At 39.0% G+C, this 13,170-nt stretch overlaps 1 protein-coding gene across 1 annotated transcript; it reads left to right on the top strand.

Moving 5' to 3' along the window:
• Nucleotides 1–1,942: 1,942 nt before the first annotated feature.
• LOC142631741 (adenosylhomocysteinase) lies at nt 1,943–4,419 on the top strand. Its single transcript, XM_075806032.1, has 2 exons — nt 1,943–2,830; nt 3,366–4,419. Exons 1-2 carry the CDS (start codon nt 2,120–2,122, stop codon nt 4,110–4,112), a joined length of 1,458 nt encoding a protein of 485 aa, XP_075662147.1. The 5' UTR covers nt 1,943–2,119; the 3' UTR covers nt 4,113–4,419.
• Nucleotides 4,420–13,170: the final 8,751 nt, after the last annotated feature.

Here is a 13,170-nt window from a genome sequence, read left to right as displayed (position 1 = left end):
ACCAACACCAACACCAACACTATATCAAAAAAAAAAGAAGCACCAACACCAATATCGGATAAAGCCAAAAACAAACAGGGTAAATGTTAAAAAAGTGAGACTGAGATGAAGAGAGAGAGAGAGAGAGACTGAGAGTGAGACAGGGAGAGATTGAGATAGAGATGAAATACCTTGAGGTTGAGGGAGCAGGGAGGCCTGAGGTTGAGGGGTGGCGTCGTCGGGACTCGGGCAGAACATCGAGGCGAGGAAGACCAATCTGATCTCCAATCTGATATGTTCAGCCGTTTTGGAGCTCGAGTTTGAAGCCCGATCTGGCAATCCCCTTCTCCGATCTGGCGATCCGTTGGTTCTGGCGTTCTGCTGTTCTAAAGCTCAGTATAGGTTTATGGGTTAGATTTTTTTTCTTTAGACTTTAGGTTAGGTTTCTTTCTTTCTTTCAAGTGCCATCTATTGGTTTCTGGTTTTAGTATAGTGGGTTTTGGTTTGTTTGGGTTTTTTTTTTTTTTGAGAATCCGTGAGTTTGCTACTGTAATCTGTTGGGTTTGCTTTATTGATTGATGTTAGGCTTTTTTTCCTAGTGGGCTTGCTTTGTTACCATTTTTTAGTTCAAATTTTTTTTTGGGCTTATTTCTTTTTTGCTTGAAAGTAAGAACAATTTTTTTTTTTTTTAGTTGAGAGTGTTCCTAATTTTGATTGAGGGTGTTCCTCATTTTTTTTAAGGGTAAACAAATAAAATAATTTTAATTATTATATATAAAATATTTTTTTTTTTTCAGTTCAGGGTGTTCCTAGGAACACCCTGGGATCAACGTGGTGCTGCCCACCTCACTCTCTCCTTTTCAACTTCTACTCTCACCTCTCTCTCCGGTCCCTCAGTTTAGCCTCCTCCATTCCCTGAGAGCAAAGCCTTCCTCAGGCTCCATCTCCATTGGAGGGGGCAAAATTGAACCGTTCGATCCAGGATACCCTTCATCGAAGTCCTCACCGATTGCTTCATTGGCATAGATCTTCGAGACTGGTTGCGACGCGAACGCGTCATCTCCGACGGAGAAAGAGGTGTCATTGTTGTTGTGGAAGATCAGTGAATCAATGGCCAAGTCCTTGAGTGGATTAGAGTTGGCAAAATGAGTTGCAGCGAACGAGTTGAATCGCTAGGAGGGTTTGATTATTGGGTTATTTGATCGGTGTCATTGAGTGAGTCAATGTCGTTTTTGTTTGATGTTGTTGTTTGATCGGTGGGTTTTGATTAGTGGGTTGTTTGATGTCGTTGTTTGATCGCCGCGGCTCTAATCGTTAATGGTGGCTGGGTATTGAGTCAAGAATGAATATTTTATTAAATAAATGTGTAGAATAGACAAACTAATGTGAGTATTTTGTAAAAATAGATGTGTAAAATAGAAAAAGTATATTTTTTCTTATAAAATGGACAGAAATTATGCATCCACTAATGTGGATGCTCTAACTATAGTAAATTGAGATAAATAGAAAATTATCACTAATAATAAAAAAATGGTCTAGTTAATGTGGGCCTTAGGACACACATTAACCTATCTATTTTTTGAAACATTTTATGAGAAATTGAAAAAGCTGTAAAAATTTTTTAATTTCCAATAAATTTTTTTAAAAAAAATGGTATACTATTAGGTGCACATTAGTAAAATAAAAAAATAAAAAAATAAAAAAGTTAAGAAGGTATTTGATATACTCACTTAAACATATATTTTCAGTTTTTAAACAACATTATACTTATTTTTATACATTTTTTACCTCACACATATTTTTATATACATTTTCAAATATCAAAATATATATTTTGAAACACATGTACCAAATAGGCTCTTAGACTCTGTCTGCCGTCACGCTTCCCCCGCATCATCATCGTTTATTCATTTCTAATTCTAGCCACTCGGGTCCCCGCATCAGCTTCCGTGTCCTATGCCATAACTCATCAGTCTACCAAAGATCCATCCACCAACTCTCTAAAACCAATCTACACCGTTCATTTCACACACTCTAACCTATTAATACCCACATTCGCTCCTTCAGTCTCTCGTGTCTCACTCTCTCTCTCCCTACCCCCTAATCTAATCAGATCCAATTCTCGACCCTCATTCTCAACATGGCTTTGTTGGTAGAGAAAACCACAAGCGGTCGTGAGTACAAGGTGAAGGACATGTCTCAGGCCGACTTCGGTCGTCTCGAGATCGAGCTGGCCGAAGTGGAGATGCCAGGTCTCATGTCCTGCAGAACTGAGTTCGGCCCTTCACAGCCCTTCAAGGGAGCCAGAATCACAGGCTCCCTCCACATGACCATCCAAACCGCTGTCCTCATCGAGACCCTGACGGCCCTCGGCGCCGAGGTCCGTTGGTGTTCATGCAACATCTTCTCGACCCAGGACCACGCCGCCGCCGCCATCGCCCGTGACTCCGCCGCCGTGTTCGCCTGGAAAGGGGAGACCCTTCAGGAGTACTGGTGGTGCACCGAGCGTGCTCTCGACTGGGGTCCCGGTGGTGGGCCCGATCTCATTGTCGATGACGGTGGTGACGCCACTCTGCTCATCCACGAGGGTGTTAAGGCCGAGGAGTTGTTCGAGAAGAATGGGACTCTCCCAGACCCTGCTTCCACCGACAACGCCGAGTTCCAGATTGTGCTGACCATTATCAGAGATGGGTTGAAGACAGACCCCAAGAGGTACCACAAGATGAAGCAAAGATTGGTTGGTGTGTCCGAGGAGACAACCACTGGAGTTAAGAGGCTTTACCAGATGCAGTTCAATGGTTCCCTCTTGTTCCCTGCTATTAACGTTAACGACTCCGTCACCAAGAGCAAGGTAATAACTAAAAACGTTGTCTTTTGTCATTTTCGTTTAGATCTGGGGGCCCTTATTGTTGTTAATGAATTAATTGGTTTAGGGTAGATTTTGATTTGATTTAAGTTCTAGATCTAGTTTGTCTTTTGGGTTTTGCATCAGATCTGATATGGAAATGCTCTGTGTTCTATTCGTGTTTACTCTTTAGCTATTTTGATAACTTGACTGAAAATAGAACACCAGAAATGAATAGTGTAGTCTAAAAATAAATTTGTAGTGCATATTCTAGTGGATCTTATTTATTTAGTTATTTTTATTGAATTTGTAGGATTTCGAATCTAAGATCCAATGTTGGGTTTGCTTTTATGTGTTTGTTACTTTTGTGAGATTACTTGTAATTGTTGGACGCATCCATCTCTTTTTTTAACAAGCGGATCTTTAATACATTAACAATCTTAATTCATAGTTGGTGCATCTTTTAATACAAGTGTTTTAGTGATTGATCTGTATGTCATATGATTGATCTAATAATGGGCGTGATCTTTTGTTGGAACAGTTTGATAACTTGTATGGATGCCGCCATTCCCTCCCCGATGGTTTGATGAGGGCAACTGATGTCATGATTGCCGGCAAGGTTGCTGTTGTTGCTGGATATGGTGATGTTGGCAAGGGCTGTGCTGCTGCCTTGAAGCAAGCTGGTGCCCGTGTGATTGTGACTGAGATTGATCCAATTTGTGCTCTTCAGGCCCTTATGGAAGGCCTCCAAGTTCTAACCCTTGAGGATGTTGTATCTGAGGCTGACATCTTTGTAACCACCACCGGTAACAAGGACATCATCATGGTTGACCACATGAGGAAGATGAAGAACAATGCCATTGTTTGCAACATTGGTCACTTTGACAATGAGATTGACATGCTTGGCCTTGAGAACTATCCAGGTGTGAAGCGCATCACCATCAAGCCCCAAACAGACAGGTGGGTCTTCCCTGATACAAACTCAGGCATCATTGTGTTGGCCGAGGGTCGGCTCATGAACTTGGGTTGTGCCACAGGGCACCCAAGTTTCGTGATGTCTTGCTCATTTACAAACCAGGTGATTGCACAGCTTGAGCTGTGGAAGGAGAGGACTAGCGGGAAATATGAGAAGAAGGTCTATGTCTTGCCAAAGCACCTTGATGAGAAGGTTGCTGCACTTCACCTTGGCAAACTTGGGGCTAGGCTCACCAAGCTCAGCAAGGACCAGGCTGACTATATTAGTGTCCCTGTGGAGGGTCCATACAAGCCTGCTCACTACAGGTACTGAGAAGAGTCAAGAGAGCAAGGCATATCAAGAAAACCAATATATTTGATATTTGGACCGGCTTGAATTACAAATTTATGACTTTTATTAGGATGTTAGGTTTTGAATTTCTTTTTGGTAGGGGCTTTTTGTGTTTGGTGGTGGATGTTATGGAGGAAAGAAATTGGTTGGTCTCTGTTGAAAGGAGACCAATTGGGGTATCAATAAGGGTTGGATGGGGCTGTGTGGGAATATATTATTGACAGATGCTGTTTGAGTTTTTGTTGCGTTTGTTATTAAAACCTAAAAAAAAAGGACTGCTATTTCCTTAGCTTTCTGTCTTGTTTTGGTGGCTCTCTACTCTCGACCTTCTGGTCTATTTTCATATGCAATGTGACTTTTTTTTTAAATGCCATTAAATATTTTTCCGCACTAAGATATTTTTTTAGAAGAATCACTTATAAGATTAGTGTAGCCTGTAGGTATATAATACTATAATAGTCACTTCTTTTTTCCCCTTTATTTTTATTTTTTTCAAATTTTATATTTTCAACTTGGTAATGGTGACTGTCACTCTCCTTTGGCTCAATGAAACTCAAAACTACAGGAAGCCAGGTTCAAATTCCCTAAGTACAAAAATATCTTTTTTTATGTTTTTTGGTGAAAAGGCAAATTCATTAGCAACTAAACAACAGCAAAAGAAGAAGATACAGCACGAACGTACTGAACCCCCGCAGAGTCTAAACTAAGCAACGGCGCGCGAGGTTCCAAAAAAACAACAAAATCTTGAGGTAACAAAGCTCCCCTTCTAGCAAGGGCACCATCACAATTGGTGGTTTACCTATATTAATGCTGACTTCTAACCGTAGGAATATCCCTCAAGCTGATCCTACATAGTTGGATTCCATCTCTCAACAGCCACAGCTCAGCTACAAGACTGGTGGTAACACCAATGGCTTCAGCATAGCCTTTGACCTAATCTCCACTATAATTCTAGATCGGCCCTCCTCCCAACGGCCACAACTCAACTACAACGCTGGTGGTAACACTAACACCAATGGCTCTAGCATAGCCTTTGACCCAATCTCTATTATCATTCCAGATCAGCCCTCCTCCCACTAGCCCATGATTTCCTAGGGAAGAACCATCCCAATTCAACTTATACCAGCTCACTGGAGGCCTAAGCCGGTTAACTTTCATATTGGTGTGAGAACAGGTTAGCTTACTATTAATGCCAATGAATGGTAACTCCGTTGCTTTGGCCAAGGTCTCTGCCTTCAAGTTTCTATGAGACCTCTTATTCCTGAAGACGACACTATTCCTTTGAAGCCATAAGGACCAGATCCTAAAGGAAAACAAGATACCCCAGTCAACATCCAAAAAAAAAGAAGGCTTGGAACTACAACAGTTTAATCTCAGCCAGTCGAGAACATTAGCTCCATAAAACAGAGTGGCTTGTATGGGGGAAGGGAAAGAATTTCAAAAGTATTGAGCAAAACGACAGTCTCTCAAAGCATGGATTATAGACTCGGGCTTCATTACAAATCGGACATAAAGGGGGTATTTCCATCCTTCTAGCAGTAATGGTAGCTTGAACCAGTATACTCTTATGATAGCACTGCCATAAAAAGCATTTCACCTTGGGAATGGTTAGGACTTTACAGATCCAATCCCCTCTGAATGGTTCAGTCTGGCATCCCTCTTCTTCTATATTTGCTAACCTGTAAGCTTCCTTGAGTTCGAACATCTCACTTAGGGAAGATGACCAAGTAACGTGATCTCCACTCTGAGGGGAAAAGGATATAGGAGTGGCTTTTATTTCAAGAAGCAAGTTATTATGCAAAGTAGTTCACTGTGTCAAAATCATTTTCTCTATAATGCTTCATATTTGATGTTCATACAACAAGGAAGAGATTTACTGAATCGAAACTTCAGTCCTTGGATTCACAATCTCTTATTGATTCTTATCTCAAAGTCTTGGAGTCAGCTAAAGAGAAGAGATCTCCAGAAAAGGTTCCTGACATTTGCTTCACAGATCTTATCAATTGATGCATATCAGAATGAATATGTTTATGCATCACTTTTGCGATTATAGAGGTGCTAATGGTATTATGGGGCATCCCCTGCAGCAAATACAACATTGCAGTTGATATGTGGTAAATGTTTGATCCCTTTGAAAGGGTTGCCTGTGCTCATCATGTTTGCCCTTGCTGTGACTCTCTGTGGAAGATGAAGATGAGTTTGTTAAAAAGGTTGGTCTATTTCATCATTAGGTTAATCATTGGACTGTAGCACACACTAGTTTGTTTGTTTGTTTTTTTTTTTTTGGGAATGTTTGGTGTTGCACTAGGATGCCCATTAAATCTGGTGGCTGATATTTTCTTGTGAATTACGCAAGAGTGAAGGCAGCAAGTTCTGTTGAGCATATGAAAGTGCTAGCTGTGGATACCTCAAGTGCTGACTCTCATTTTCAGCAGTTGGACAAGCTCCGTATGGTTTATGAAGAATATGTTAAAATCGGAAAGGAAACAATTCCTAATGCTGAGAAAGATTTGCATGAGCTTACTCGTGCTGGATCAAAAGTCACAAGCCCCTGATGATGTACTTACCAATTCTGGTAATTTCTCTTCAATTGAGTATTGTCAACTTTTGAGGGAAGCATGTGTTGTACACTGTTCACTATAATTCAACCTCCAAACAATGAAGTTCTATGTGTAATACTGTGTTTTCCCTTACAGCATAGACAAAATATGGTAGTATGTGGGAAGGATGATGCTTGGATATAGTTAATGGGTTACTAGTCTCATCACACGCTCTTCGCGTGTGCGATAGGACTTTTCTTTTTTAGTGGTCCTATTTTGTAGAAAAAAACTGTATTTAATTATTTTATATATATATATATATATGATTTTTATTTTAAAAATCTAATTTATAAGTGAATAAATCAATTTAAAAATTAATAGGAGAGTGGTCCTATTTTTTAGGCAATATTTTAGTGGGAGTTGGAGTTGCATTTTTACTGAATTGTCCTTTAGTTTTGTCTCTACTTAAACATAAGGCTGTAGGGGCATCTTTGAACTAAAAAATGAGTTTTTACCGGATTGTCTTTTAGTTTTGTCTCTATTTAAATATAGGATTGTAGGGGTATTTTTGAACTAAAAAAATAAGAATCCAAACAGGGAAAACCCCTTAAATAGTAGTATAGATATGATGTGACCTTTGGAAGACTGGGGTACATTTCTTTTGAAACAAACAAAACAAAAAGTAGTACTTTAGTCAAGAGCAGTTAAAAAAAAAAAAACTCTATCTTGCTTCATGTTTTAACATGACAACAAAGATCATGTCAAGTTCAAGAAGAAATAAAATTAAGGGGTGATTTGATTTGAGATAGGGGCACTACAAGGAGAAAAAGTAGTTGATTGAGACTAAGAAATGTTGCGATTGCTTTTGATCAAACAGATGACACACCCCTTAAAAGAGCAGAATGGTATGAAAGTATTTCTGCCACCAGCACAAAAGTAATTGACCGTATTAGTAGTAGCATTAAGTTTGTTGTTATCATTTTACTAGAATCCATATCAATTTCATCAAAAAAAGAGAGTACAATCAAAACTGAAAATGAAGTAATAAACTTCTTCCTCTTTTTTGTAACTTGTCTGAGTAGTGCCTCGTGGATGAGGTTTCCTTACAATGATTTAATATGTTGTTAATTTTTTTCTTAGGGAATTCTCTCTTCCTTTCCCTTCTTAAGGCCGGATAGATTATAAGTGGTAGTATCTGTGCGTGAGAACAGATGGGGAAGGTCGAAAGTGGATCAAGAAGCCCCTGCCCGCTATTTGAGCTTTCTATTATTGTTGAAGCTTGTTTGTTTTGCTAAATCGAAAAGTCTTTTCTTATAACGGTTTAAGTGTTTTTCATCACCAACCATGGCTGTTATCTGTTGTAGGTCATATACGTATTTTAGCTCAAGTAAAGGCTAGTAAGGACTCAATTGAGGCCTTGGTACAACCTGTTGAAACTGCTGACAGTCTCTTCCTAGAAATTCAAAGGCTGATAAGAACTCAATTGAAGGTTTTTTAATGGTGAGAAAACTCTATTTTTCTCTTTTCTTTCAAATTGCCATTATTGAAAAAACTTAATCCCCACTATATTCTGTCACTAGCCAATTGGCTCATAATATATAGGAAAAAAATGCTCACATACCCCCTAAATTTAAGGTAGTAGCCGTTACATTCTCTGAATTTACTTCTTAAATTTCACACATTTGGCAATTCATTATGTCTGTTAGTTTGCTATTAAAATATTAACATAATATGCACTTGAAATGCACGTGATGTTAAAATACCAAAACCAAAAGTCCAAACCCCTATGGAAGAAAAGAGAAACATTTTGAGTGTAAGAGAGAGAAATGGTTAGAACCAACGATTACCCCTCTCTCTGGTGTTAGAAGTTTTTGGCCTGCTGTCCAAGTTCTCGCCTCGCCTTTTGTGTGGGTCTTTTTTGCAAGTGTTGGGCTGGGCCAGTACACTAGACCCAAAGTTTTTTGGATCGAGGAGTTGGGACCAGTCCAAGAGCAAACCTTCCTGGTCTGTTTTGTGCACAAACAATGCCCTTGTTGGTCAGGTCTTGATTGTACGCTTACGGCAGGCAGAACTATCACGTTAACTACACCAGACAGATATAATAAATATAATAATAAGAATTTAGGCAAAATAGTTAGTGGGCCTTAATGGTGGGTGCCCGTCTTACACGATGTTAACAAAGTAATGAGTATTAGATGGAGAATAAGGAACATATTAAAGAAACAAATGTCAGCCTGCCGCGTTAAGCCGTTCCACGGAGTGTGTTAGGAAGGGAAACCACTCCTTCAACGCGACTAATCTCTTTGAGGAGGAAATTAGCTGCTTTGAGGAGGAAATTAGCTGCTTTGAAGGAACGGTCCTAAGTGACTTGGGTTGAATGAAGTTTCTTCCTTCTATTACCAGAGAGCATGGGTTGGAAGGGGAGAGGGAGATTAACCCATTCGGTGCATGCCAATCACTCTATTCCCTCTACCTCTCTCTCACTTCTTTTCTTATTCTGTTTTCTTTTGTTTTTTTCTTTCTTGTTTTTACTCTCTTTTTATTCTTTCTCTCTTATTCTTCTTGTTTCTCTCGCTCCCCTGTTTTTGTGATTCTAGCGACTATCTTACAGAGGTTTTCCCCCCGTCTGTCCCTAGTCGTGCACAGTAGGGCTCCTTATATAGGGTCACCCGTGCTTGGCTTTTTACCATTTTAACCCTTAACCGTTTTTGTCTGGCATAGGTTCTTTTGCCGACCGTCACTAATTGGTCAGTCACCCAGCCAGCGCCCCTCCGACTCAGTCAGAGAAAGCCTTTTTCGTTTTGCTTGCTCCTTGTGGCATTCTTACTTGCCACAGTGTGAATACTTTCCTTCCCTCAATCTCTCACGGCATGCACCTGGTGGTTCCCACCCAGCCTTACCTCTTTTGGATAGTATGTCATCCCAGCAGGACAGTACTTCCAAAAGAGCTTAAGCAGAAAACATGAAAATGGGTCTTTCCCCTTCCCCACCGCCAGACCATACCCCCTTTACCTCTGACCCATGACCTCACCATTTCCTATATTAGCTGGGTACAGGCTGGTGGTGTCTGGGCCTTGCGCGTGCTTTGCCTTCATGCTTGTTCAAAATTCTGCCTGCTGTTCATCTGTCTGCCGTGGTTTAAACAATAAACTGCCTAGTCTGCTACTTGTTTTTGGCTTCTTTCAGCATGGGCTGTTTCACCTGACTCCTTATTTATGGCCTGCATCTCCTAAGGGTTGGGCCTTGCCTGGTTGTGGGCCGTTCCAAGCCTTTATTCCCAGCTCCTGTTACTTGTTTCCTGCCACACAGTTCTGTTGTGCCTGCAGTGAGGTCTACCTGACCCAAGCCTGCTGGGCCATTTTAGACCTTTTCTGTTTATCCTTTCTTCGAAGGCCTAATGATCTCACTGGGCCCTTTGCTACTTGTGGGCTCCCGTTGTCCCGCCTACTTTCATTTGGGCGTCCTTGGCCCACTTATTCTCTTGGGCATCCTTGACCCTTTTTTCTACTTTAAATGTTTCCCATGGGTTTTTAATAACTTCTTGGACTTTCTTGGCCCAAGTATTTCTCACCTTTACCTTGGAGTTCATGGGTTTTCCATAGCCCCTTACTTTTTTTATTTGCACTACTTTGGGCCTGCTGTAGCAGCCGTGGCCTATTCTCTCTTTTCCACATCCATATAGCCCATGGGTTTGTTGTTACTTTCTTCCGGGCCTTTTTAGGCCCACTTACTTCTTCAGGATCTATTTATTTGCTTTTTTAGACCCATTATCCATTATTCTTGCCACTTAGCTTAATGACACTCCATACTACTTTCTTTTGCCCCCTGACTTTAAGCCTACTTCCCTGCTAGGCTCGTAAAAAAAAAGAAAAATGAGCATCTACACCTTTCAACAGCATATACAGATCCACACCTTACCCACCAAAAAAAAAAAAAAAAAAACCTCAACTCTCTAAAGCCAATTAGTTTCAATTTTTTTTGAGACATAGTTTCAATTTTAAGAAGGCTATAATGGATCCGGACATAGGGGATTGCACCTCTAAAGTTTACAACACAAGGAAAATAAAAAGAAATCACTATACATCCGCACATAAAATAGTGTGTTCAACCCATTAGAGAAGGCAAATTAATAATTTCAAAACAAGAACTACTTGAAAAGGCCTCCCTATCTATTATGAACAAGATTTCCAATTCTTTGAACAAACTTGCCTCGTCTCAATGAAAATATAATCAAGTATGATGGGACTGACGAAATCAACTACAGACAAGTTCAATACTGTAGACGATACCACTCCCTTAGACGAACCAAAGCAGGTATCCACATCACCGACGAGGATACCAGGATCATTCAATGCCCCCAATAATGCCTCAGGCGGTTACAACACCAGCTGAATAGACCGTTGAGGGCATATTAAAAACCCATTACTTAGCAAGAAGCGTTACCAAGAAAGACATTAATGTCACAACGGCTAGAATCCAGAGGAACATATATAAAGTCGTCACATCGCCAACAAGAGGTACACACATAATCACAAGCTATACTGAGTTATTCTGACCTATTGTTATAAGAATTCCTTGGTACTAACTTTGGCATCGGAGGCGTTGTAGCAGGCACCACACCGGTGACCATTTTAGCGAGCTCTTACTTCCACTGTGACGCAGGAGAGCGCCTAGCCCTATCCGGACGAACTCACTACAACTGACGAACCTTTGCTTCATCAAAGTAAATAACAAATATGCTTTTCAATCATCTTAAAGAGAGATATAGATGCTTTTCAATGATCTCATTACAAAAAACTTTTCACTTCAATCTTCTCCAACCCGAAGTCGTTTGAGACTGACAAATCAATGGTCAATACTTCCTTCCTATCTTTATACCCAAAAATCGTATAAATTTTTCTTAAGGCTCATCTCTTTCAACTGAATTTGTAAATTCATAGGAGGGTGGCTGTGCCCTGCTGCATCATTTCCGAATGCCACAGAAATGAAATCATTATTCCATTTAAATGGCTCATTAGGTCAGATGACTGTGCTTCCAATAGAAGTCACCAATCTGGTAAATCAAAAGGCATTTTTTTAAACTCTTATTTGTAAAATTTTATGCATGAACTATGAATCTATGATATTTGATTGTCTATATAAAATATATCTTGGTTTTTAATCGAAATTCATCAAGTTGATCTTCCTTTATGCATTCAAAAGGACCATGGAAACCACGTACAGGGTCTCCAAATTGTCTCAAAAGTCAAGCTATTCGTTCAAAAGGTATGTCATACTAATGCTTTGCCCACAAGAAGTAGTCTATTCATATATGCAATTAAAAGAAGAAAAAGGAACATTAATTGAGATTTTTTTTAATAAAATTTTTGGTAAACATTAATTAAGCATCTTTTTCTTTTATGTTAAATTGTGGACTAAAGATGTATGGGTGGAAATCAATTTCATTTTGTGATGAATTAACTGAGCTCAAAAACTTTTTGTAGTATACTCTCAAGCAAGTGCCTCATCTCTGCAAAAACAAAGTCAGTTGCAACCTGCATCAAACCACAAGAAATTTGTCAAGCTCTCCCACTTATTGGCAGTGACGCAGCTGGACAACAGAAAACAATTTTACTCGAAAATAAACATTGAAATATCATATAAGGGATAAAACCTAGATGTCTTCACCTAGGGTTACTTGGAATTAGCACCAAGCACAGCTTGAGTCGGCACCAATCATAAAACTGAAGAAAGCTTTATTACCATTAAGAAAAACATTTTCTTACAAAATTGATAATTGTGCTTAAATAAAGAAGGCGTAACTACACTCCACTTCTTTGAGATTTGAGGAAATGACACTCTACTTAAAGTAGAAGGAAAAAACCATTCACCTCACACAGTTGAAGAAAATAACACTTCCCCTTTTTGTTTAATATTAATAATGGAATATTTTAAAATTTTAAAAGATTTTCTTTAACAAAGTTTAACCATGATTAGTAAAAACGTAACTAATAAATATATAATTAAAATGCAAAATTTATGAAGCACCAAAAAATTTACATCAATAAATCTCTTCTTAGCTAGTTGAAAAAAGAAAAAAGAAAAAGAAAAAGTCATTTTGAATATTTTAAAATACTCTTTATTTAAAAATTCAAAACAATGAATTTTAATACCGAAATGGATAATAATTTTGGAAGCCTGTCATTAAGTAAGAAAGTAAGATAGTGCACAACATTTTTAATATCAATTTAACAAAGTTTGGTCATGTCAATGGAGGAAAGTGTTTCTTATCTTTAAGTTTGTAGTAGAGTGTTATTCTCTTAAACCTCAAAGGAGTAGAGTGTAATTACCTTAATAATGAATAACAAAATATGTATATAAAAAAACTCTAATTAAATGATACCAAAACTAAACAAAAACAAATTTAACAAAAAACAAAAAAAAAAAACAAAAAAGCCAACGGAAAAAGGGATAAAACGTAGGACCCCAAGCATTGCTGGAGTGAACATCAATCCAAAAAA

Source organism: Castanea sativa, chromosome 4, assembly GCF_040712315.1.
Source record: "Castanea sativa cultivar Marrone di Chiusa Pesio chromosome 4, ASM4071231v1".
Taxonomy (NCBI): Eukaryota; Viridiplantae; Streptophyta; class Magnoliopsida; order Fagales; family Fagaceae; genus Castanea; species Castanea sativa.
Note: the sequence above shows the minus strand (reverse complement) of the source record. Positions and strands in the feature narration are given on the sequence as shown.

Coding starts and splice junctions, on each gene's coding strand:
- LOC142631741 (XM_075806032.1), top strand. CDS start 2,120: ATGGCTTTGTTGGTAGAGAAAACCACAAGCGGTCGTGAGTACAAGGTG. Junction 2,831..3,365: donor ACTCCGTCACCAAGAGCAAG/GTAATAACTAAA, acceptor TTGTTGGAACAG/TTTGATAACTTGTATGGATG.